Below are 27,076 nucleotides of genomic sequence, written 5' to 3'. Positions count from 1 at the left end.
ATGGTAAAATAAAGTCAATTTTATAGAGGCAATTATGCTAAGAATCTTGAAATGGGGAAGATCAATTTGGATTATCCATGTGAGCTCAATATAATCACAATAGGCCTAATAGGAGGGATGCAGGAGGAGTCAGAAGCAGAGAAGGTGGCAATGAGATGAATGGAAGCAGAGGTTAAGGTGATACGCTTTCAAGATGGAGAAAGTGACCATAAACCAAGGGACACAGATGACCACGAGAAGCTGAAAAAGACAAGGAAACAGATTTTCCCCACAGAGCCTCCAGAAATCAGCCCTGCTGGACATTTAGACCTTAGCTCAGTGAAATTGATTTCGAATTTCTGACCTCTAGAATTGTAAGGGGGAATTTATGTCATTTTAAACCACTAAATTTGTGCTAATTTGTTACAGCAGCAACAGGAATGTGGTATAATCGCCCTTTAAATGAAATGACATAAAGGGAGAAGAGGCAAGTTATCTAATGTTGTGATCAATAATATCCATCAGTTAAATACTATTTCATAGTAAAAGTAATTAGATTCAAGGTATCAGCTATTCACTTCAAAGAAACTTACTTTGCCCCTCTTATTAAGATTATTCCTTGCCAAGTATAGAGATTTCTTGTGAAAGATAATCTAAGCACTGAGCTCCTTGAATAAGATTTCTCTGTATTTTAAATTGTTTCCATAGCATAATATGTATCACATAGTCCCTTCTTTAATAATTTATAATTTATTATTAACCTTTTAGTACATTTTTATGAAGAACCCCATACTTGTTACCCAACATTTAAACATGTAGAAATAATCTGGATCCTTATAACCAATATGTCAATTGGCCTTTCATTAAAGTGAAATTAAAATTGTGTTTTACAATGGTATATTTCCTTTTTCTTTTTTTTTTAAAGATTTTATTTATTTATTTGAGAGAGAGAATGAGAGACAGAGAGCACAAGAGGGAAGAGGGTCAGAGGGAGAAGCAGACCCCTTGCTGAGCAGGGAGCCCGATGTGGGACTCGATCCCAGGACTCCAAGATCATGACCTGAGCCGAAGGCAGTCGCTTATCCAGCTGAGCCACCCAGGCGCCCCTGGTATATTTCCTTTTTAAAAAAATTTTTGGTTTATGATCTTATGAATCACAACTTACCTAACAACCATCCTGCTACATCTCATCATTCTTCAGATGACTGTCTATGTCTGCTCTGATTAACAATATGCCAGGCTTACAATTTACACTCACAGGGCAATGATCCCTCATTTCTTTGTTCTGATTTTTTTTTTTTTAAGATTTTATTTACTTGACAGCACAAGCAGGGCAAGCGGCAGGCAGAGGGAGAAGGAGAAGCAGGTTCCCCACCGAGCAGGGAGCTGGATGGGGGGCTCAATGCCAGGACCCTGGGATCATGACCTGAGCCAAAGGCAGCTGCTTAACCTACTGAGCCACCCAAGCGCCCCAAGAATGAAGGTTGTCTTAAGAAAAAAAACCACTAGAAATTAATATACTGCTTGGTATGGTGTTATGGATGGGTTTCACAAAAGCAAGGAAGTCTTTTTTTTTAGCAAGGCAGTCTTAATTAAGCCTTTTACTGACCTGGCTTTGTCCTGTGATTGTGAAATCTCACCAGATGAAATTAATGAGGAAATTTCCAATTCTAGCACTGTCTTCAATAAAAGTGTAGCATCATATATAGATGGTATCAGGCTAGAAAAAGGTTAATGTTCATTTCTGCAGTGTTGTTACTCTGGATCTAAACAAAAGTACTTAGAAAGAACCTGGAACAGAGCCTGGATTCTGTTTTATTATGGATTAGGATTTATTAACCTTAACAAACACAGAAGGATTAGGTCAACATTTAGACTGTCAAAAGTTGATGAATAAAAGATTTTAATTATGTGAAAGGAAAGAAAAGTTTAAAAAAAAAAAGCCCAGCTTAATGTATTATTCAATGAATTACAAATGGATATCTCTGGCTTACGATCATTTCGAGGGGAGAAATGTAACCTGTTTCTGAGGTGGCTTAAGAAACCAAAGGCTTAATATCTGTTGTTATATAATATGACAAAAACTGGTCAATTAACCTAACATTTATCTTGTACACACAGGGCTGAAGAAGAAATTCTCATACGAAAACAGTGATCAATTTGCTGCTTAACAAAAACTGTATTTAATCTCTTGCTTACTCAAATAACTTAGCCAAGGCTAAATTCTAATCAGACTATGAAGTGAGAATTACAAATCAACTGAAGAAAGTAACATCATTTTTTTATTTGATTTAAACCCATTTTCATATACAAAGCTAATGTATTATGTACAAAATAAACGTACATTCTTCAAAACTGTTAGAATACAAATTTCCAAAGGACTAAAAAAAGTGCAAAATTCTCAATTATCTTCGATCATGCTATACAGAAACAAATCAAATATTAGCTCATATACACACAGTGAAAAATTTTAAGACACCCAATGTAATAAAACAAAACATACATCTTATATATTTAATCTTAAAAAGATGAGGAAGGAAAGAACGTATTGCACCAAATTAACAGTAACTTCATTATAATGAGAAGACTAATCAAAATTATTTACACATCTTTATTAAATCTAAAATTTTCTCAACTTTAAGACCATTTTTTGGCATACAAATATTCATTGAGTCACAGTTTGCACAGTCAATAATTAGATATAAATAAGACTTAATATTCTCTTTTTCATGTCAATTCCATCAGAATAAATGAGCAGGAACGTTTTATGATAACTACTTTTGAATTCCTTAAATATTTAAGTAGCAGCACAATTTGCAAGTATTTTTTTTAAACAAGTAATTCTGAATTTTCAGCTATCCTCTATGTGTGTTCACATGCATTCAAGTCATTGTCACCCTCTATGATAACACTGAAATGTTCCTATTTAATCTGGGTCCCAGAAAAACTAACGTAAGAGACAAATCATGTGTGTTTGATATTTTTTTGTCTTAATGGATTCATTTCTCTAGCAGTGCACCTGATAGAAAATGTCTAGCTAAATCTCTGATTTTTTGCTAAATTTTTTGCTCCAAGTATATAAAAGCAAACAACTGGGGGAAGGAAAACGATACTCCTTAGGAGTTTCTGAAGAGAACAGACCAGCCATACAGTTTGCTAACAATTTTTCTTACAGAAAGCTAATTATAAAATAAACAGTATCCACAAATATTTTTGGTGATAGTATTTTTGAATCACAGAGAGCAGTAAAATGCTAGAAGAGGGGGAAAAAAAGTCTAAAATGTAAAAGATCTTTGACAGCAAGATCTACTGTAATATATCATAATTTCAGAAGAAGGTAGAAACTATGATACTTTTAAAAGCAATCAAAATCCCAAAGGAAGAAATAAAGTTATTTTCTTTAATCCCTATATAAGAAATTAAGAGGTTGATTTTTTTTCAGTTAGGTCTAACAATATCTCCTTACCAGAACCACTTCTAAAGTGTTTATTGATTAATATGATTTTAACATTCTGAAGAGCAAAATAATGCCAATCACAGGTAAGTTTTTTTCCTCCAAAATTCAAGACGGGCATTTGTTGTATAGGTTGAGCCCACTAAATCTTAAAACACATTGTTTGGATAGTGTATGAAATGTTTCCAAAGGAAGAAACATCAAAAATAGCATTTTAACATTAACTAGTTAGTACCCTGGCTACCAGAGAACCTCTGGTTTTAATATCTATTATTTTGAAATATATTATTACCAAAATAAAATTTTAAAAGGTCCAATTGGAATAAGGCTTTTTAAAAAAGTTTATATTTTAATCAAAAAAATATAATTTTATTTTTCAACCCTACCTAAATTTTTTATTCTTAAATTACAGTGCTACATTGTAGTATTACAAGTAACTAATCATTTGTACATTCAAAAATAGGTTTAAATTTTAAATGAGACAGCCATCATATTATAAGTGGAAAAACACACACAAACACACCCAAAACTCCACTAACAGTCAACTTTGAAAGATGAATGGGTAATTCAGTGACAGAACTGTGCTGTTGTTATGGTAATATTTGCAAAATAAGTTTCCAGGGAAACATTAAAAATCTATACCACAGAAAACAGATACTAGATTAGTGACTTTCTATTTGTTCTTTTCCCTTGAATTTTCAGTTTATAAGATTATAGGCATTAAGATAAAAGTAAATACAGTTGTATATCTGTCCTTTTATTTTTCACTACAGCCATTAGCTTCATAAGTCCAAATCTTGTAATGTGTTTAGAAATCACCCACATGTGACAAATGTCAGTGAGATAATCTAAGATATGTCTGATGAATTATACAATCTAGCCCAAAAGTTTATGATAATAGAGCCACTTTTAGACAGGGTTCTTAAACTGAAGAAAATCACATAACTCCTATATGTAGGATGGCTTTATATTTTTAACATAGAAAATTACATCATTTCCAATATAGGCCTAAATATTTTAAATGTTAATCCTTTATTTTCTGTAATACTAGGACTTTTTATATGAAAAAATTAAAGATTATTTCCATATTGAGAAGTCATCAGAAGTACTTAGGGAATATATCCAATGCTTTTTAATTAGAAAAATTCTATTGATTACTACCTTCAAGGCTATGAAAGACCTAATTCTATTTTTAAACCTAGCATTTGTAACTCATGCTTTTTATTAATACTTTAAAATGTTACTTAATTCAAATATGCAAATACTCACTGACTCACTAGGAAGTAATAAAAGCAAACACACTTTTTTGGAAGCAAATGTTAGTTATAATATTCAAATGTGAAAGGTCTGAAGAAAGTTATAATAATAATGCAACTGAAAAGGAAATTTGGTTGTTTCAGTGGCAAGCAAAACAAAGAAAGCCATTCCAAGCAAATTTTAGAAAAATGTCTCCAAGGATAATGATTAAACCTATTTTCATATATGTCTGTGAATAAGCAATCTGATTTATAAAAATGGATATAATTTCCATAGTGGAAAATATTTTAAGACTTAATATAAGAATTCTGAGACAATTTTTTTTATACTAAGTAAAGAAATTCAGAAAGTCCAGAGTAGTGCCTAGACTTCTGTATATTTATAGAACTTCATGGACAAGTCTGATCTGCAATCTCAATTTTAAGAAACACTGGCTTAGAAATGCTAGATTCAAATTAAAGAAGTTGTGGCCAACATTTTAATAATATTGAAATGATGAGTGATAACATTATATTTGTTGTTGCAGTAATGTCATCAGAAGAAGCACACCAGGACTCTGATATAGGAAAGCTCTTCAGAACAATGCTCTGGATGGGGTTAAATTTAAAGCAAAACAAATGTTGCATATATATGATAAAGGAATTTGGTTAAAAAGAATATTGAGAATGGATATTTGTTGGGAGTAATAAAAATATTTAAGATTGGCCACTTGGAAAGAACAGAGTCAGCTGATTAACAATAATTAGGACAAGCTAGCAGTCTGGGTGATAGAGGAAAACAACAGATTCGATTTAGAAAAGAAAAAGAATACATATGCATTTTTATCAGTCAAAAATTGTATCCCACAGACAGGTTTAAGAACTTATTTATGGAAGACAATTGTATTAATGTATTTGAAGAGACCAACCTTCACTCATTCACACACACACCCTATGATAGTACATGTTATATATATATTATTTAATATTTATATTTAATATAGTTCATGCACTTGCATCTTTTTATTGGAAGGGTAATAAAAACAATGCTACTCATTTTTATAAATGTAAATATTTATAAAAGGGGCTAACCTCTTTAAATTTAAAAGATTTCCATTAGTGATTTCTTTAGTAACAACAATAAAAATATACCTAAAGGCAAAGGCCATGTGTCTATCATCATTAAATAAAAATCTGGTATTCAAGTTAAAATTTTCTCTGCCTATTCTTATTCGAGTAAAATATAAACAATCTTAGGTTAAGATTCAACTTTCAAATCTAAATTCTAATTAATTATGAGGATACACTTAACTCCCTTCAGATGCATAAAACTGATTTTCAATACCAGTTCTTTAAGGATAATTGTTATATGCCTTACATTGAGTAAAAAAAGGAAGCCTCACTGACATTCCTTGCTAATGACATGAATACCCGGCATTTTCTCCCCTACAAAAAGGATGTGACCTAAAAAAGCACTGTGACCTAATGGAAACTAATAGATAGAAACTTATTAATAGCTGACACGAGCTTCACAGGCTTAATGTAAGCCAACTGGACAAGCTTTACTTTCATCTTATATTTTTCTAATTTCCATGCCCTGATCTATTTTTTCTTCTCTCCTCCAATTCTAATTATAACAGAATACTGATTGGAGAGTGAAAAACTGGTTCTTTATTCTCTAAATGAACACAGCTATTGTTATGTTTTAATACTTGAGACCTCACTTTGTAAGAGCAAAATCATTATCCTAGTATAAATCTCTACCCATCACCAGATTTTTTATTTCCATCATCACCAGTGTCAAGAAACAAAAGCAGATGAAAATTTCTTTACATAACAAACTTCATAGCAGCTAAGTTATTATACTAAGTTATTATACTGATCAACTGAAATCACCTGTTATTCCATTCTAATCATACTGTTGTTCATTTATCCCATTATATAAATAGAAACATCTTCTACGGATAACATCTAAATACACCAGAATCCCCCAAAGTATATCTTTCCAGTGATTTTATCTAGTCATTTTTAATTTAGTGGGCTACACCGTTTAAAAGAGGCTTATATTTTTCAGCTAATGGTTCTACTATATTTGCTTACTTTAATAGATAAACTCAAGTTCCATTCCTCTAGACTAATGCTAGTATTCTCAGATTTCCCTGAAAATCTTACATTTTTGGTTTTTACTTTTTGGAAAAAGTAATATAGGAAGAATTCCACAGTTCTGAGCATCTACTGTTAGTCTAGGTAGGATATTTATTTTACTGTGAACAAAGGGTCTTCTATTTGTGCTATAAAATGAATACTGCTTGTTCAGTTCTTCCATCTAAAGAGCAGCAAAGTAAAACACCATAAATTTAGGAATTTTGCCCTGATAAGTTAAACTTCTTTGTAATTTGTAAGCATCCATCCAAAATAATTCCAAAGCCAGTATTAAGTAACCTTAAAAATAAGGCATCCTTATACCAAAATCTCTGGATAAGTAAGCAAAAGAAAAATTTCCAAAATTTTGATTCAGAAAAGTTTTTTTTAAAAATCAACATTTAAAATACCAAAAGTCAATCATGTTGGTTCTGATGACTTGAAACCTCCTAAAAAATGTAATATAAAAAACAGAAATAGAATTAAATAGAAGCAACAAATCTCAATAAATCATAATTATCTCTATTGACTTGTTTTGAGACATTTTCATCACAAATTTCTGAAGTCCTTAAAAAGGAAATCTTTACATTTACATATGCTCCATTTTACACTTGCTGCACCAGTTTATTTCAGTGTTATTTACCTAAAACATAACTGTTTGGTTTTTTTTTACTGAACAAAACAGGGGATTTTAAATAATTGGAAGGAAAAATTCTTCTATAAGTTATTAGTCCTGACTCAAACAGATCACATCTATTCAAAAAGCTTCCCTAAACTGAACCCTGTACTTCTCTTAATTTTTTTTACTCACTCATAGGATTATAAAGAGAATGGTATTGGATACTGTGGACAACTGAAGAGAAGAATTACAGAGGGAAAGTTTCTTAAAGATGCCATTGAGAAGACAACCAGATGTAAGGAAATCTATGTGGAATAAAAAGGAATATTATTATTTTATAAGCAACTATTACTGTGAGAAGTCTTTTTTTTTCCTTCTGATCACAGACCCCTTTATGAAAGCCACATACTCACTTCTGAAAAAAATACAGTTAACACATGGAATTTCCACACAATTTCAGGGGATTCATAAATTCCCCCAAACCCATGGAATCTCAGTTTAAGGACACTTGTAGTTGTAAAAGCTCTCTGACCTAACTCAAAAGATGACCTTATAAAAGCACTAGGTTTAACAATCTCTTTGAATTCCAAAATAAATCTATCAGCTTTTTACTTTAAAATATTGAACATTAAGCATATGTAATACTTAACTATGTATAATAAAATTATCTTAAAAGTTATACATAACATGAAATAGAAATGTTTTTAAAAATTACTGTATCTAAATGACTAGTTTAAGTGATGCATATCTTTTCATTTATCAATCACATGGAAGTTGTAGGTAAAAATGTTAATGTATTTGGGTATCATTGCTAACATTTCTAATTATGGGGAAAGATAAAGTATTTGCTTAGTAAAGAATAAGCCAAGAAAATTTGAACTTGCCAGATATAAATTGTGTTGCAAATGCTAATACTTAAAGGGTCCACCTGTCAAAATCATAATCAGCATTTTTCCTTAATTATACTACTAATGAAATACATCTGCAAAATATATCTCTAGTTTCTCTTATTCCTACTTAACCTTTATTATTTAAGCATAATAATGTATTTCAGTAAGTTCTCTTTAGTAATAAGCTAAGTAGTAGTGGAATGACCCAATGTACCGGTTTCAACTGTCTTATATTCAACTTATCATGAAAACCTGGAATTTACACTGAGTTTTGAAAATCCAAGTGTGCAACAGATGCCTTTAAAATATTACCCCAATCAGGAGTTCCATAAATAAGCTTATATATTTTTAAATACGGTGGTCAGTAAATAGGAAAATGATTAACTAAAGAATACATTAAAAGCCATGTCTCTCAACTGTCCCATCATCTGTACTCTTCTTAGAAATACCTTAAATTTTGGTGTTTAGAATAATAATGGAATTATATCCAACTTCTTCATTTTTGGAAGTTTTTTCCCCCAATGGCTCTAATGATCTTTAGGAATGAACCACAAATCTAATTCAATTGTATTTTCTCAAATCCACCTTGATGTAGATCAAGAACTAGTAAGATTGGATTCATTGTTAACCAGAAATTTTTAAAGTGGATAATAATACAACCTGTGTCTTTATACACACATGGCACACTGAATTTTGGTAATCGCTAAATGATTTTCAGTGATAAAAGCCCTGATATATTTCAGATAGTTGAGAGATGTGGTTAAAGTGACAAAGCAATAAATCAAGTTTCATTTATCCATGACAGAAGATGGAAATAGTAATCACTTGGAATCTTGAGTATTATATTCAGTTTCTCCAGCTGAAATCTGGCTGAGTCGCTTGCTAGATCCCCACAATTTTCGAGAAAGCTGACCTGAACGCATCTGTTTAAAGTAATCCAGAGAAATGAAGAATAGATGTTATTAAGAAAAAAGAAAGAAAAAAAAGAATACGTGAAATTGATATGCAAGACACTGATTTTGTAGAATGCAGAATATAAATTTTGTTAGCAGAATAATTAACATTTTAGTGATTCTTGATTAATAATAATTAAAGAAAGGCTTCTCTATGTTGGTTGTCTTTCAATTGAGAGTCTAATGCCGAAGTGTTAATTTTAAAATTAAATGTCCCAGTTTGTCCAAATTACCAGAGTCCCTTTCTTTATAAATTAACGAAACTGGGTGTTATATGCAACTAATGAATCATTGAACACTACATCAAAAACTAATGATGTTGGCCAACTGAACATTATAAAAAAAGGTTAAAAAATAAAAATATATTTCACTTCATTAAAATAATCTTCTGAAATTATACTTTAGCTAATAAGACACTTAAGTTTGAGGATTTTCTCCTCTTGTATTTAAAATAATATTAATGCTTATCACAAGGATAAGAAGAAAGTAAAATTATGTTCAGATGAAGAGAAAAAAATTTTAGGATATTTTGATATAAGAATTTCAAAAAATAATATTTAACAATAGAATGATAAAATGTAATTTAGAAAACAAGAATAGCCTAAGGTCTCTGAAGGTAAGAATCACATTTTGTCCACCATTAATTTATACCACCTAGCACACTTCTCAGCATATAATAATTATTAATTAAATATTAATCCAATTGGTGAATAAATGCCCCTCTAAAAGTGCTTACACTTCTAGGCAGGGCAAAAAAAGAACCCATGTGGGAAACATTTCTGTCTAAGCATATGATTATGATGTCAGAATTACTTTCCCAAGTGCAATCTACTTTTTTTTTTTAAGATTTTTTATTTATTTGATAGAGACACAGAGAGAGAGGGAACACAAGCAATCTACTTTTTAATGGCAATTCATCTGCCACCCTTTTTCAATATTTACCCTTCTCTAAGGTACATTTATTGAAGGGATAAAAAAATCAAGCCTCATGCACAGACACTTTGGCATGCTTGTTATGCATTTTCATTTCCAGATGTATTTCCGGAAACATTATTTCCATTAATCTATTACCACTTTACGATCTTATTTATAAATACAAATTTTGTGCTGAGAATGTAATACATAAAACTGATACATGATTTAAAATACATGTTAATCAAGATTTTGATCTTTTAGATAAATTCAGATATTGAAATAGAAATTTTTTCATACCTAAATCTTGATTTAATTTTGATACTGTCATATACAATTATATTTTAATTATGCAAGATTCTAAGTATTCAATTACATAATAAAGTAGACCCATACTTCCAGCTGATACATCCAAAGGTGAATAAGAGAATAAGAAACAGAGAAAAAGAGAATAAGAACTAACAAAATCTTAAAATATCTCCTTGGTAGATTTATTAAAACCAGTGACAATGTGTTATTCACTAGTGTCTTCTCTGGAAACAATTCCAACAGAGGCCGTATTTTAGATTTCTCAGAAAAGACTGACGGTATCAATACAACTTTATAATGCTTAATTTGACTCTATGTAATAAAAGAAATTTCTAAAAGAATCACTAAATTACTTGGAATATAGCCACTAAGTTTTTGAAGGAACAACATCAGATTTAGGTTATCTGAATATTCAGTAACTGATAAACCACTGGCAAATCTATAGTAAGTACCGGAAACTCATTGAGAATTAGCATATTTGTTCTGCTAATTCTGGTATTTTTGTTGAAAGTAAAATACATAGTTTTATTGTTTGAGTCTGTATTTCATTTTTTATAAAGGCTTTTATGTATTAAAAATCCAAGTAGTGTCTTGAATCTAGATTTGGAAAGATAGATAATAAAAGATAGATAATAAAAGAACTTTCTTATTCATATAGAGTGATAGAAACTCCAAATGTGTGCTTTCAATTATATCATAAAAACATCACTCTTGAATACTAGCTTTATCCCCTTTTCATTTACTGCCCTTTGAAAAATCAAACCTGGTTTTTAATTTGTTCATCCATAATGGAGACTTCTGATTCAGCTGGAACAAAGGAGAACCAAAGGAATCCCCAATAGTATGGGAAAAGAAGTTCTTGATGCTATGTTTTACCTCAGCTGGCTTGCCAACACCCACTACAATCAACTTGCCATCTTCTAATCCTACAAGAATATGGCTGTATTCTTTGGTTACACAAACACAGTGGATAGGCATTCGCATGGCTAATGGGTTCATGCTGAGATTCAAACTAGAAGAGAAATAAAACACACACACATAATTACATGGATACATAATAGATTCAGAGAATTTTGTACTTGGAAGATAACCTAATGATCATCTGATTCTGCATTCTAATTTTACAGATGTGTAACTTAGATTCAGGAAGCCTGAATGGCTCACACAAGGGCCCACATAATAGCATTACTTAAAATACATTTTTTTTTCTATTCTCAACATCTGTTTTTCTTCTAACCATATATATGATCTCTCACTAAATGATTTTTACCTTGTTGATTAAAAAGTGACAGTAGGACAAAAAGGGCAAAAGTTCAAAAAGTGTGTTCATGTTGGGGGGTAAGGTTGATAAAACTGTTCTATCTGCCTTGTCTTAGAAGATGTAATATATAAATATATAAAACATAATAAATATTTAAAAATATGATATAAAAACATGACATAATACTCAATTATGGAAAATGTCCATGGCTTTTAGGATTAGAAAACAAAGAATCCTCTGATGTACACACTATGTTTGGACTAACCTGCTAAAAGATCTCATTCAATTTTAGAATCTGGCATTCTTTTTTTTTTCCTTACCACTGATCTGGGATTCTCTTAACAATACCATAAAAGAAAATCCTTTTCCTTCATTGGTTTAAATAACAAGACTCCCAACCAATTTTACAAATACATATACACAATCATGAACAGGTACATTAGCCTTAAAAATACTTTAGTTTGTTTTACCACAATTTAAAAAAAGTTTTAAGCCCTAACTGTAGTTTGTAAAAATTCAAACTATAATTGAACAAATTTCCAAATCCATAATCCAGGTTTGGCACCATGAAAATTCTTTTTCTGGCTTTTAAAATTTTACTGTGGTAAAATACACATAACATAAAATTTTATACATTTTAAAAATGTACATCTATATTTCATTTACTTATCCAGAAATACTTCAGCTTCCCAAATTTTTTTCAGAGTTGCCAAAAATGACATGTTCATAATAAATGATAAACCAGAAGATTAGAAATCTTTGATTGCTGATTTCTACTCGGCTGAAGACCAAGAGTTGCATGCTCCACTCAATGAGCCAATGAGTTGCCCCTATTACCACCTTTTCTTAAGTGAGACTTCAATGATTCTTATTATTTACCTGTGGAGATCTCTTATGGACAGGAAGCCTTGTAAGCTGCCCATGATAATATGTTCTCCAGTGATACAAATATCCGATACTTGTTCTGTCAGGACTTGGGACCCTAGATACTTGCCATTTACGGAAAACAGATGTAATGCATTCTTATCCTATAAAGATTAGGTGAAGAAAATTTAATGATCTCAAATGAAAATGGAGTTTTAATACTGACAATTAAAACTGTGACTATAACAGAAAAAATACTGGATTTAAAATTTTGGAATAAACATATAGTTACGTTTAAAGAGAAAGTGTGTAGACAATATTATTAAAGTGATTTTAAATGAGAAGAAATTATATATTTTAAGAAAATATTTAAATAAATAATTGCCAAGTAAATAAATACTAAACAGGGACTCTCATCTCTCCAAAAGAATGAAAATCTCATCCAGTCTAAAAAACCTCACAATATATATATATATATTTTTTAAAGATTTTATTTATTCATAAGAGACAGAGAGAGAGAGAGGCAGAGGGAGAAGCAGGCTTCCCGCTGAGCAGGGAGCCCGATGCGGGACTCGATCCCAGGACCCTAGGATCATGACCTGAGCCGAAGGCAGACGTTTAACCATCTGAGCCACCCAGGCGCCCCACAATATATTTTTTTAAACCCCACATTCTTAACACAGAACAAAAAGATTCTCTTTTTTTAAAGCTACAGTTCTTTGTAAATTTTTAAATTTATTTTAAGTTATCTCTATGCCCAATGTGGGACTTGAACTCATAAGCCTCATGCTCTATCAATTGAGCCAGCCAAGATTCTGTTAAATTTTTTTTAAGGATTAATTTTTTTTGAGAGAGAGAGAGAGAGAGAACGCGCGTGTCATGGGCACGCAAGCGGGAGAGGGGCAGAGAGAGAAAGACAGAGAGAGAGAATCCCCAGCAGACTCCCCACTCAGCGGGGAAATCCAATGCAGGGTTCAATCCCACGACCCTGAGATCATGACCTGAGCTAAAATCAAGAGTCGGATGCTTAACTGACTGAGCCGCCCAGGCCCCCCAATTCTCTAATTTTTATTTATTTTATTTATTTAAAAAAATTTTTAAAGATTTTATTTATTTATTTATTTTAGAGAGGGAGAGATAACACAGAGGGAGCATAAGCTGGGTGAGGGGCAGAAGGAGAGGGACAAGCAGACTCCCTGCTGAGTAGGAAGCCCAACTTGGGGCTCGATCCCAGAACCCCAGGATCATGACCTTAACCAACCGAGCCACCCAGGTGCCCCACTGATGCTCTAATTTTTAAAAAGCTTTATCATGGAAAGAAAGAGAACATAATTCATGGCTTATTTATACCCAGCATGTATAAGAAGAATTTAATTTGGTTATAATTTCCACTTAAGCTTCTGAAGTCCCACATAACCAGAAATTCTTTTTGAAATCACTTATTATATAGGTCAATAGAAATCCCTAAAACAAAATATAAACATGAGGCCAAGACTGTGATAGGCGTCCATTTAATGATAAGGAATGAACAAACTGAAAGATAAAAGGAAAATACCTTGTCAAAAAAATGGTGTTCTTCATCAAAATGCCTCAAATATACAGTATAATATAGAAAGGAAAAGATGGCTTATAGTCTAGCCCTACTGCATGTAACTGTTATATATAATACCTTGAGATTGGTGTTTTCTTCAATGCTGGAATAGATGACAATATGTCCTTCCCAAGATACAGCCAAATTAGGAATAGTCAGGAGCAGAGAACTCTCACAAGGTGGCCGTAAAGTCCTCATGTATTGACCTTTCTGAATGGTATGTATAATCACAGTGCCATCCTACACAGAGATAATATTAGAATATGAAAAAGAGAACAACAAAAAAGAAGGCCACATAAATAAATATGGGAAAGGAACTCAGAAAATGATTATTCTACCAAGGACACATGTATCTTAGGAAAAATTCCAACCTTGAAATCTGAAATAGTATTCTATTTTATTTTTATTTTCTTAAAGATTTCATCTATTTATTTGTCAGAGAGAGAGAGTACAAGCAGGGGGAGCAGCAGGCAGAGGGAGAAGCAAGCTCCCCACTGAGTGAGGAGCTGGATGCGAGACTTGATCCCAGGACCCCGGGATCATGACCTGAGCCAAAGGCAGATGCTTAACCAACTGAGCCATCCAGGCATCCCTTGAAATAGTATTTTATTTCATAAGATGCCCTCTTTCCTTAACTAATAAGACCAGTAAAATACCAAATTAGAATCCAGTCTCTTTAAGTTTCTTCTTTCTGTGTTATGCTACTTCTGCAAAGTTCTACACAAACAATAAAGAATTCCTATACTTTTACCAGTGCCCCTAGAAAAAAATTTATCATTCTAATTTTAACACATGTGCCTCCAAAGCATGAAAATATTTAAATATATTATTTCTTGATTTGTAGAAAAAATTAGCATTTTTTTTAAGATTTATTTATATTTAGAGAGAGAGAGAGTGGGGGGCAGAGGGGCGGACGGAGAGAGAGAATCTCAAGCAGACTCCCTGCTGAGCATGGAGCCCAAAGTGGGGCTCAATCTCATGACCCTGAGATCATGACCTGAGCCGAAATCAAGAGTCGGATGTTTAACCGACTGAGCCACCCAGGCGCCCTGAAAATTAGCATTTCTTAAAGGTGAAATCTTACCCTTGATCCTGACACTGCCATGTCTAGTTCAGTGCTGATGCCGACACTCAATACCTCATCAGTGTGTCCATACAGAATCTGAAAGGGTTTAGATGCTAAGCCCACAGGAACACCTCCCTAATGTTAAAAGAGAAGCAAAGGTTAATTTTCTAGTAGGCTATTTTCTGCAAAAAGGTTTATACTATATTTAAATTGTCTAATCACAAAGTAACATTGCAACTAGTTCTTACCACAGCATCTATTCATAACAGGACTCATTCTTATGTTCCTCCTTGGATTCTCAAATTATTCTCAGTCTTCTGAAGCTCTAAAACTTAATCTGAATAGTTCCAAAGTTGATTGCTTTGGATTAATTCTAACAGGTATATTATTTGCCCTTTTCATCTACAGATTTGCTCTTCCTTTACTACAAACAAACTTCATATTCTTTCTGTGAATACTTTTTTTTTTTTGGTTGACATAAAATGTCAGGTATACAACAATGATTCAACAATTCTATAAATTACGCAATGCTGACCACGGTAAGTGTAGTTATCATCTGTCACCATACAATGTTGTTATAATATATTAGCTATGTTCCCTATGCTGTATTTCTGTGACTTATTTTATAGAACTTAATTCTTTTAAATCTTTATTTCATATTAATAATTTGATATTCAGCCACACCAAATCTGTTGCTTACTGTTTCTACTTTTGCGTTTATTATATTTATAATGGTATTGGTTTTAATACTGGTTTGATTCTTCTGCAATCATTCTTTTCATCTTAAGATTTATTTTTACTTTAGAGAGAAAGAGAGCACACATGCATGAGCGAGTGGGGGGGAGGGGCAGAAGGAGGGAGAGAAGCAGACTCTCCACTAAGTGTGGATATGGACGCAGGGCTCCATCCCACAACTCGGAGACCACGACCTGAGCCAAAATCAAGAGTCAGTCCCTTGGCCTACTGAGCCACCCAGGTGACACTCCTTTTCATCTTTTTTTTTTTTTTTTTTTTAATTTATTTGAGAGAGAGTGAGTGAGAGAGCACGAGCAGGGGCAGAGGGAGAAGGAGAAGCAGACTCTCCACTGAGCAGGGATCCTGACACGGGGCTCAATCCCAGAATCCTGGGATCATGACCTGAGCTGAAGGCAGACGCTAAACCAACTGAGCCACCCAGGCACCTCTCCTTTTCATCTTACTATGCCACTATATAATTTCATCTTTGAGGTGCTTAAGCCTGTTTTACTGATTGATATTCTTATGTTCTTCTAATAGCACAATTTTATCGCAGGGAATCTCTCTACACTTGAGTTGTTGTCTTCACCTGTTTTTAGCATGTTTTGTTTGTACATTACTTTCTATGATATAGAATGAGTAGTTGCCATGGTATTTGTTTATAATTATCCTAGATAACTCTGGATAGGTAGATAACATTTACCTGTGCTATATAATGTAGATGAATTCCCATCAATACTCCTATCTGGGACACATTTGTCTTCCTCTAAGATTGTCAGTCTGAATGCTTCGTGCACTCTAATTTATAAAAATCAGGTAATTCCTATAATATTTAAGCATTTCAAATTACAGAGAAAGATGGACCCTTCTCAAAATCATTTTATAAAGTTTGCATATCCCTACACTAAACATGGCAAAGACAGAACAAATACAGATTTATTTCACATCTGAGTAGAGAAATATAGTACTAGCAAATATAATTCTGTAGTAAAATATAATATGTCGTGAATTATATGGGTTTATTATAGGAATTCAAGACTGGTTCAAACCTAGGAGACTTTTCAACATAATACATTAAGAAAAAGAGAAAAGCTATGAATAAAAAAAAAGGAAGAGAAACTGAAAAACAGCTGAAAAGGACATTATGGGAACTACTGACAAAATCAGAACATGAACTGTGGATTAGATAATTTGTATTGTATATTGTATAAATGTTAAGTGCTCTGATTTTGATAACTGAACTCTGGTTATATATAAAAAAGACTTGTTCTTAGAAAATACACACTGAAGTGTTTAGGGGTAAAGGAACATAATATCTATAACCTTTTCTTTTTTAAGATTTTATTTTTAAGTAATCTATACCCAAAGTGGAGCTCCAACTCACAACCCCAAGATCAAGAGTTGCATGCTCTACTGACTGAGCCAGCCAGGTGCCCCTACAACTTTTAAATTGTTCCCCCCCCAAAAAAAGATGCTGTGAGAAAGACATCAGAAGAGAATAATAACACAAATGCAAAACTGTAGTATTTTTGTACTGAAATTTTACTAAAAAGCTACCAAAGGGAAAAAAAAAAAAAAAACAGAAGCTAACTACTTAAATATAAAAAAACACAACCCAACAACAATGTGTAGTGCAATACAACAGCAAATGCTACACTAAATAGCACAACAGTGAAGGCACTTTCATCAAAATCAGACATAAGACAGGGATGCTCACTATAATTTTTTTACCCTACTGCATTAGCTAGTAATGAAACAAGATAAGAATATGAAATCATTAGTATACTGGAAAAGATAAATCCATCTTTATTTTCATCATAAGACTGTGTATCTATTTTTGGAGAATCTAAGAAATACTAATAATTATAAGAACTGGATAAAAAGATGTGGTAAACCAATTAGATAACTGTATAGAAATCAAAAGTTTGTTTTTTTTTACAGTAACCATAATCAATTAGAAGTAAAAATGATTTAAAAAAATCCCACCAAAATAATATTATGATAATTAGAAATAAACATTAAAAAGTACAGAACCTAATAGAAAAAAATTACTAGAAGATTTTATTGAAGAACATTAAAAAGAGAACTGAAATAAATATGGAAAGACATCTTCTATTTCTGGAAAGACATGATTATAAAAATGTCAACCCATACCAAATTAACACATAAATTAAATATAATTTCATCAAGACTAAAATAGAATTTTTGAGGAAGATATGGTTGAAATATTTTTAAAGTTCGTATGGAAGAATAAACGCTAATATAAGATAGCTGAGAACATTTTTTATAAGGCAACACAGTGAGAAATTAGTTTTTTTTTTTTTTAAAGATTTTATTTATTTATTTGAGAGAGAGAGAGAATTAGAGACAGAGAGCATGAGAGGGAGGAGGGTCAGAGGGAGAAGCAGACTCCCTGCCAAGCAGGGAGCCCGATGCAGGACTCGATCCCGGGACTCCAGGATCATGACCTGAGCTGAAGGCAGTCGCTTAACCAACTGAGCCACCCAGGCGCCCAGTGAGAAATTAGTTTTACCAAATATTAAAACTACTAAAATAAAAACATCTGGGTGTTGCCATAGAAATAGGTAAGTGTAAAAATATGGGGAATCTAGAAAAAGATCCAATCCAGTGGGTAATCATTTATGCTTGCATAAATGACTTTCCACCCAGAAGTAAACAAAATCATATATTTTAATATTCTATATTATTATAAAATATATATTATATACTCTATATTCTATCATATATAGCTACACAGTATATATCTAATACTTATTCTATATTAAAAATTATAGAAAAGTTAATTACCAATGGATTAAAGATTAAAATGTAAAAAAAAAAAAGCAAGAAAAATATTACAAGAAAATTTTTAGGTAATTATTTTAATAAATTTGGAGGAGCAGAAAGCCTGTTAAGCTAAGTAGAAAACCTAAAAGCCATAAAGAAAAAAGACACTTCCTTGAAGCAACATTATAATGAGTACAATACAGTTGATAAAAATGATAAATCTGTAATTTTTAGTAGTCCCACCAGAAAGGAAGACAATGTGTAACTACCTGTTGTGTTATTTGCCATATCATACATGTAGTGTCTCTGGAACCAGAAATCAAATGTATTCCACAGTAATCTGTAGCTAAACAAGTCACAATATCTGTAAGAAAAAAGGAATTACAAAGAATGAAAATGGTGTCATTTTGCAGGAATAGAACTATAAGGGCAATTTTAGTTTATGTTCTATTACTCAATCAGTTGTTTAGCAGGAGAAATGTAAATGGCAATGGAAAAAGCACTGGAAAAGTGTGACACAGGAAAGAAGCAGTATTTTTTTTTTTTTAAGATTTTATTTTTAGGGCGCCTGGGTGTATATGCCCCAACCCCAAATTTTGGCTCAGGTTGTGATCTCAGAGTTGTGAGAGCAGGCTCTGAGCTGGGCTCTGTGCTCAGCATGGGGTATGCTTGGAATTCTCTCTCTCCCCCTGCCACTCCACCCTTCCCCCTCTCTAAAATAAATAAATAAAATCTTAAAAAAAAAAAACAAGTATGTTAAAGATTTTATTTTTAAGTAATCTCTACACCCAATGTGGGGCTCAAACTTAACAACCCTGAGATCAAGAGTCACATGCTCCACCACCTGAGCCAGGCGCCCCAGGAAAGCAGCAGTATTAAACTCAAGTAGGAGAGTTTTCTTTGAGGCCACCCTGCTTTGAGAGTGAAGAATACACACGGGACAGGGAAATGTCGGTTGGAGTCCTGGCAGTGGGTTAGGTGGCTTGGAATGGATCCCCAGGAAGTTTTGATATGCTTCTCTGCTTTCTCACTCTCTCATTTCCATTCACGTTCTACTCCCATTAGGAACCGCAATCCTGTGGAATATGTGCCCCTAACCAAAATAGTACAAAATACACTACAAATTCCCAATATGGAAAACATTTTTGCTAAACGGTAAAAACCTGAGCTAAGTGGCATCTCAGGAGCCACCAGTATAGAAGTAGTAGCAGATTCCATTTCCCTTTCTTAATAGGTTTACTAGGGGAAAATCTACAAGATGGATGTTTTATTTTGTTTTTAGAGACAGCCAGTGGGGGGGTGGGGGGGTGGGGGGGAGGGACCAAAGGAGAGGAGGAGAGGGAGAGAGAGAAAGAGAGAGAGAGAATCTTAAACAGATTCCATGCCCAGTGCGGAGCCCAGTGCAGAGCCCGACGAGGGCTGATCTCACAACCCTGATATCATGACCTGAGCTGCAATCAGGAGTTGGATGCTTAACCTACTGAGCCACCCAGGCACTCCCACAATGTTCTATTCTTATATTGAAGGCTGAAACACTAAGGAGCACCAGGTTAAACTACATTCAGTAATTTACCTCCCTCATGATTAACTGTTAACTAATAGGGCAGGTGATGTCTTATTCAACTACGACAGATTTTTTTTTATACCATTTGTCTTAAAATTCTTATTTGTATCAACCAATTTTTATTTATTTTTATTTTTTAAAGATTTATTTATCTTGAGAGAGAGGCGGGGGTAAAGGGAGAGGAAGAGAATCTCAAGCAGACTCCCTGCTAGTTGTGGAGACCAACGTGGGGCTCCATCCCACCACCCTGGGATCATGACCTGAGCAGAAATCAAGAGTTGGATGCTCAACTGCCTGAGCCACCCAGGCACCTTGTATCACCTAATTTTTAAAAAAAGACTTAGCCTAACATTGTTCAGATACTATGAAGCTCTATTTAATTTGTATGGTATTTAGTATAACCTAAATACATTAAATACTCATAAAGCATAATGTTCATAACACTGCTCTATCAGAAAGTTTACTTAGCTCTGAAGGTAAATTTTAATGCTCCTTATAGGACCATGTACTACTTTTGTAGTTAGAAGAAACAGAGAAAACTTCTTTTTTGGGGAAAAAAAGTTAATACTTACCCATGTGTCTGATATTGTGTGAAATAATTTTGCCTTTTGTAAGTGACATCACTTGAATGCTATTATCCCAGTGTCCAGCACTGAAAAGCAACTTCGCATCATGTGATACTATGAATAGCTTAGAAGTGATCTCCAGCCCTGGAGCAAAAGGACCATTCATACTACGCTGAGTTCTGTAAACACAATTAAATATTAGACTTTTCCTTAAAAGACCACTTAGACTGATATCAACTATTTTTTAAATCTCTCGGAAAAATAAAGAAAAATAAATCTGTTCAACTGTTCAATTTGAAATGTCCATTAATGAATGATAACGACTTTCAGAAAATACATTAATCGTATTCATATTTTTCATTATATAAAAAGATACATAACAAATAGTCTCAAGGGTTAAGCTAAAGAAGTTGAGACTGGTGAAGGTGTGGAGAAGATTTAAATCTTGCCTTTCAAAGCCAACTTAGGAAGATTGTCAATTCTGTAAATGGTAGTATCAAAGTATAAAGGACAAGATAAGGATATGACAGGATAGGGAAACCTGGAAATCAACTGAAACCAGGAATCTACTGCACAGGCAGATAAATGTGTATCTAACAATATTCATGAAGATCATTTTTCACTCAAACCAAAGCAAGCATATGGGTTTTATCTGCTTTCCAGTTAAATAAATACCCGTGAAGTCAGCCAATCTAGATTTTGCAGAAAGACACAAAGAAGTCATATGTAACTAATGAATTGTTGAACACTACATCAAAAACTAATGATGTACTATATGTTGGCTAATTGAACATAAAAAAATAAAAAGTGATTGCGCTTCAGTGTGTGTACAGAGAATGAGGGCCAATTCTGACAGTTCAGCTCTAGAATTTTATTATTCAATATTAATTTGCTGGAGGTATGCTTTGTGCCAAGCACAACAATACTAAGGCCTATGTGGGAATAAGAAGGAAAAAAGACATTGCTCCTAATAAACATACAGCTAAAACAACTCAGAGTAAGGGAAACATTAATTTAAAATGTAACCTCTGGATATTTAAACAATTAACTAAGGTATAAATAAATAAATAAATAAATAAATAAATAAATAAATAAATAAATAAAATCTTTAAAAAATAAAGTAAAATTAAAAAAATTAAAAATTAAAAAATAAACTAAGGCAATAATAAATTCTTATATAAAACACACAAGGCTTACTTATAAGTAACATTGTACAACAAAAATACAATCAAGCCTAAAAACTACTCCTAATAATTTGTTTCTTTTTTTTTTTTTTTTTTTCAGATTTTATTTATTTGTCAGAGAGAGCACGCACAAGCAGGGGGAGAGGGGAAGCGGCAGGTGGAGGGAAAAGCAGGCTCCCCGCTGAGCAAGGAGCCTGATGCAGGGCTCGATCCCAGGACCCTGGGATCATGACCCAAGCCAAAGGCAGACACTTAACCGAGTCACCCAGGTATCCCTAATTTCTGTTTCTATAATGATATTATAGAAATTGTTTTATTCTTAAGCCAGTATTCAAGTCAGGAAGAGGGAAAGAGGGAAGAAAATCTGCAGGTCTACTGTATTACTTTCAAGATGACACCAATCAATTTAGTTGTTTTTCCTGGCAATAAGGTACCAGCTGCACCTGTTTTGCTTTAAATGTTCATTTACTTACTTTGGATTTGTTACAGTTTGATCTTTGATGAATGTAAAGTAATTAGAAATGTTTCTGTCATAAGGCAGCCATCCATGGGTTCCAACAATGTAATTCATGCTTACTGTTATCTGGAAAAGAACACATGAAGACAAAAATGAAATAAAAGATTAAAGAAAGCAGCACAAAATAACCAAATGCTCACATGATGTTATCATTTATCATTTAAGGAATAATGTGGGATTGTGTACTTAAAGCACAAAATTCATTAATTCTTTTTTTAAGATTTTTAGGTAATCTCTCCACCCAAAGTGGGGCTCAAACTCACAACCCTGAAATCGTATGTTCTACTGACTGAGCCAGCCAGGTGCCCTGCATAAAGTCAAAAGCTCTTTATTTTTATCTTTATTTTTAGTTTATCTTATATCTCGTGGCAAGAAAAGTTGTCCAATGTATCTTTTTTTTTAAAGATTTTATTTATTTATTTGAGAGACAGAGAGAGAAAGAGCATGAGCAGGGGGAGGGGCAAAGGGAGAGGGACAAGCAGACTCCCCACTGAGTGGACAGCCCAACGTGGGGCTCAATCCCAGGATCCTAAGGTCATGACCTGAGACTGTCAGATGCTTAACTGACTGAGCCACCCAGGCGCCTCTGTATCTTTCTTTAGTGAGATAATTTTCCTCATTTCTCAAAGTTTACTAGCATCTATTAGTTGGCAGTCAGAAGACATTAAAAGTCATTAAAAGAAATTAAGAAGCTCTCTCTTCTTAGTGACAGTTATAGTGAATATATTTTTTTAAAGATTTATTTATTTGAGAGACAGCAAGCGAGTGAGTGCAGGGAGGAGGGGCAGAGTGAGAGAGAATCCCAGGCAGTCTCCCCTCTGAGCATGGAGCCTGACGCAGGGCTTTCTCTCACAACCCTAAGATCATGACCTGAGCCAAAATCAAGAGTCAGAGGCTTAACCAACTGAGCCACCCAGGTGCCCCCTACAGTGAATATTCTTTTGAAAAATGAAAAGATCCCCCCATAGATTATAAAAAATTACCAAAGAGATTAACTTAAAGAAATACAGGTATTAAAGGTGAAAATCACAAGAATTCTACCATTGAAAGGCACTTTTTTTTTTTATATATCTTTCTAGACCTTTTTTCTAAGCAAACAATATGCATAATTAGAAAAATAGGTTTAATTCTGGAATCTCTACTGTTCCCTGTGCTATACTCTATTGTTATAATTTGTACATGACAAAATGAGAATAAGACAGACCTAGGTTTGGTCTGTGTGCCTGGGTCCCAGATCCCTTACTTGCTAGCTCTGCAACTATGAGCAAATTAATTACTTCTGAGTTTTAATTTCTTATCTGTACAAGGGAAATAATAATAGTGCCTACCTCACAGGATTGTCAGGTGGATTAAATTACAAAATTCACGTAAAGCACTCACTAACAAGTCCTGAGTGTATACCTTAATCAATTCTGTATTATTTCTTATTTTCATTCTTTTACTGCCTTATGATATATTGTAACAGATGATGTTACATCTTATTTTTCTTGTACAAAATTTTCTGGTATTTTCAGATATTTATTATTCCAAATAAACTTTAGAATTACAGTTAACTACTTGAATAACACTATGAAGCTAGAAGTCAACCTCAAGGAAAAAATCTGGAATAGACCACACATACATGGGGGTTAAATAGCAGGCTCTTAAACAATGAATGGGTCAACCAGGAAATAAAAGAAGAAATAAAATATATGGAAACAAAAGAAAATGAAAACACAACGGTCTAAAACCTTGGGGATGCAGCAAAAGTGGTCCTAAGAGGGAAGTATACAGCAACAGAGGCCTACCTCAAAAAGCAAGGAAAATCTCAATCTAACCTTATACCTAAAGGAGCTAGAAAAAGAACAAATGAAGCCTAAAGTGAGCAGAAGGAATGAAATAACAGATTTGAGCAGAAATAAATGATAAGCTAAAAAAAAATTATAGGGGCACCTGGGTGGCTCAGTTGGTTAAGCGACTGCCTTCGGCTCAGGTCATGATCCTGGAGTCCCGGGATCGAGTCCCGCATCGGGCTCCCCACTCTGCAGGGAGTCTGCTCCTCCCTCTGACCCTCCCCCCTCTCATGTGCTCTCTCTCTCTCTCTCAAATAAATAAAAATCTTTAAAAAATAAATAAATAAATAAAAATTATACAAGAGATCAATGAAACCAGGAGCTGGTTATTTGAAAAAAATAATACAGCTGATAAACCTGTAGAGAGACTCAATTGAAAAGAAAAGAGGTGTGCCTGGGTGGCTCAGTTGGTTAAACTTCCAACTCTTGATTTTGGCTCAGGATTGTGAGATCAAGCCCCGTATCTGGCTCCCCACTCAGTGGGGAGTCTGCTGGAGATTGTCTCCCTCTCCCTCTGTCCCTCCCCTTGCTCGCTTGCTCTCTCTAAAATAATAAATAAATCTTAAAAAAAGAGAAAGTACTCAAATAAATAAAATCACAAATGAGAGAGGAAAAATAACAACAAACACCACAGAAATACAATTATAAGAGAATATTATGAAAAACTATATGCCAACAAACTGTACAACCTGAAAGAAACAGATAAATTCCTAGAAACACATAAATTGCCAAAGCTGAAACCGGAAGAAACAGAAAATTTGAACAGACTGATAACCAGCACTAATTTAAAGGGATACATGTATCCCAATATTTATAGCAGCATTACTACAATAGCCAAATTAGGGAAACAGCCCAAGTGTCCATCAATTGATGAATGGATAAAGATGTGGTCTGTCGGTCTATCCATCCATCCATCCATCCATCCATCCATCCATCCATCCATCTATACATAATGGAATATTACTCAGCCATAAAAAGGAATAAAATCTTGCTGTTTGCAGTGACATGGATGGAGATAGACAGTATTATGCTAAGCAAAATAAGTCAGTCAAAAACAAATACCATATGATTTCACTCACATGTGGAATTTAAGAAACAAAACAAATGAACGAAGAGGAAAAGCGGGGGGTGGCAAACCAGGAAACAGACTTTTTTTTTTTAAGATTTTATTTATTTATTTGAGAGATAGAGAATGAGAGAGAGAGAAAGCACACGAGAGGGGGAAGGTACAAAGGGAGAAGCAGGCTCCTCGCCGAGCAGGGAGCCCGATGCGGGACTCGATCCAAGGACTCCAGGATCATGACCTGAGCCAAAGGCAGTCGCCCAACCAACTGAGCCACCCAGGTGCCCAAGAAACAGACTCTTAATTATAGATAACAAACTGATGGTTACCAGAAGGGAGGTGGGAGGGGAGATGGGTTAAACAGGTGACCGGGGGTGGGGAGGGGGTTAAGGAGTGCACCTGCTCTGATGAGCACCGGGTGATACATGGAAGTGCTGAATCACTATACTGTACACCTGAAACTAATATTACACTGTATGTTAACTAACTGGAATTTAAATGAAAACTTAAAAAAAAAAAATTCTGGTTCTACAAACTGACCAAAAGCAAATAATAAATTCAGACATATTTATTGAAAGAAAAAAAAAGAATTACAGTTAAGGAATTGAAATAAAAGCTGTGTATCTAAAAGACATTTCTTTTTAAAAGATTATTTATTTATTTGAGAGAGCAAGAGAGCACATGAGCAGGAGGGGGAGAGGGAGAGAGAATCTCAAGCTGACTCCACAATGAGTGTGGAGCCCTATGCTGGGCTCCGTCTTAGGACCCTGACATCACAACCTGAGAGGAAACCAAGAGCTAGACGCTTAACTGACTGTGCCACTCAGGCACCCACAGAAAATACATTTTTATATTTGTCAAAATAATTCCATAAAAATCTTCTTTATTATTTTTAAGAAGTCTTTAAAAATGTATTTTCTCAATTTCTTTTGTAGTTGTAATATATTTGGATGTAGCAGTGTGAAAAAACTATAAATCGACTTACCAGTAACTCAGGACTGCCTTGAGACATAAAAGAACGAGACTGATTTTTGGGGACAATGGCCTTTATTAGTGGAATGCCATCACTAATTCCCTATAAAATAAAGACAGAGGCTTAGTGGCTGGTTCTGCTTATCTTTATTAGGTTTAAATTATTGAAAACTTCTATTTCTTTAAATAAGAATGAACCCTGTGATACAGCATTTTATTCTACCAAAACATACCAGTTAATTAAAATGTCGAAAAGGAGAATCACTATGCTGTACACTTGAAACTAATGTAACACTGTGTGTCAAATATACTTTAATTTTTAAAAAAAGGCTAAAAAATGTAGGAAAGGAACTATGTACCATGTTTGGGTGGCATACTTGAAACTTCTAAAACCCATCATTTTCTTGTATTCTACTACTCTGCTGTGAAACAGAAATGCAGATTTCAAGGAGCATCAACCATTTAAAACAGCCAGTGATTTAGAATCTTTCCTTTTCCCTTGCCATACTGACATGAATATAAAGTAGAAAATACAGACCATATAAGAGTATATTGCTCAATTAAGTCAAATACGACAACTG

The 27,076-nt window shown here is 33.6% G+C and overlaps 1 protein-coding gene across 3 annotated transcripts in view; it reads right to left on the bottom strand.

Moving 5' to 3' along the window:
* Window positions 1-2,243: 2,243 nt before the first annotated feature.
* NBEAL1 (neurobeachin like 1) overlaps window positions 2,244-27,076 on the bottom strand; it is a 188,150-nt gene continuing 163,317 nt past the window's right edge. For 2 of the 3 annotated variants that reach the window (XM_045868178.3, XM_064586933.1), the window contains 9 exons: window positions 26,509-26,598; window positions 22,585-22,694; window positions 20,934-21,106; window positions 19,067-19,161; window positions 15,294-15,410; window positions 14,288-14,449; window positions 12,634-12,782; window positions 11,370-11,505; window positions 2,244-9,242 (listed from right to left, as the gene is read on the bottom strand). In XM_045868178.3, coding sequence (XP_045724134.1) covers window positions 9,141-9,242; window positions 11,370-11,505; window positions 12,634-12,782; window positions 14,288-14,449; window positions 15,294-15,410; window positions 19,067-19,161; window positions 20,934-21,106; window positions 22,585-22,694; window positions 26,509-26,598 — 1,134 coding nt within the window. In that variant the 3' untranslated portion in view covers window positions 2,244-9,140. Of the gene's footprint in view, window positions 9,243-9,863; window positions 11,506-12,633; window positions 12,783-14,287; window positions 14,450-15,293; window positions 15,411-19,066; window positions 19,162-20,933; window positions 21,107-22,584; window positions 22,695-26,508; window positions 26,599-27,076 lie in introns of those variants that run through there. The other variant, XM_064586934.1, reaches the window with a different exon arrangement.

Source organism: Mirounga angustirostris, unplaced genomic scaffold (genome assembly GCF_029215605.1).
Source record: "Mirounga angustirostris isolate CCGP_5_RB_7025 unplaced genomic scaffold, mMirAng1.0.hap1 SCAF_3, whole genome shotgun sequence".
Classification (NCBI taxonomy): domain Eukaryota; kingdom Metazoa; phylum Chordata; class Mammalia; order Carnivora; family Phocidae; genus Mirounga; species Mirounga angustirostris.
This window is presented reverse-complemented; position numbering and strand designations above follow the sequence as displayed.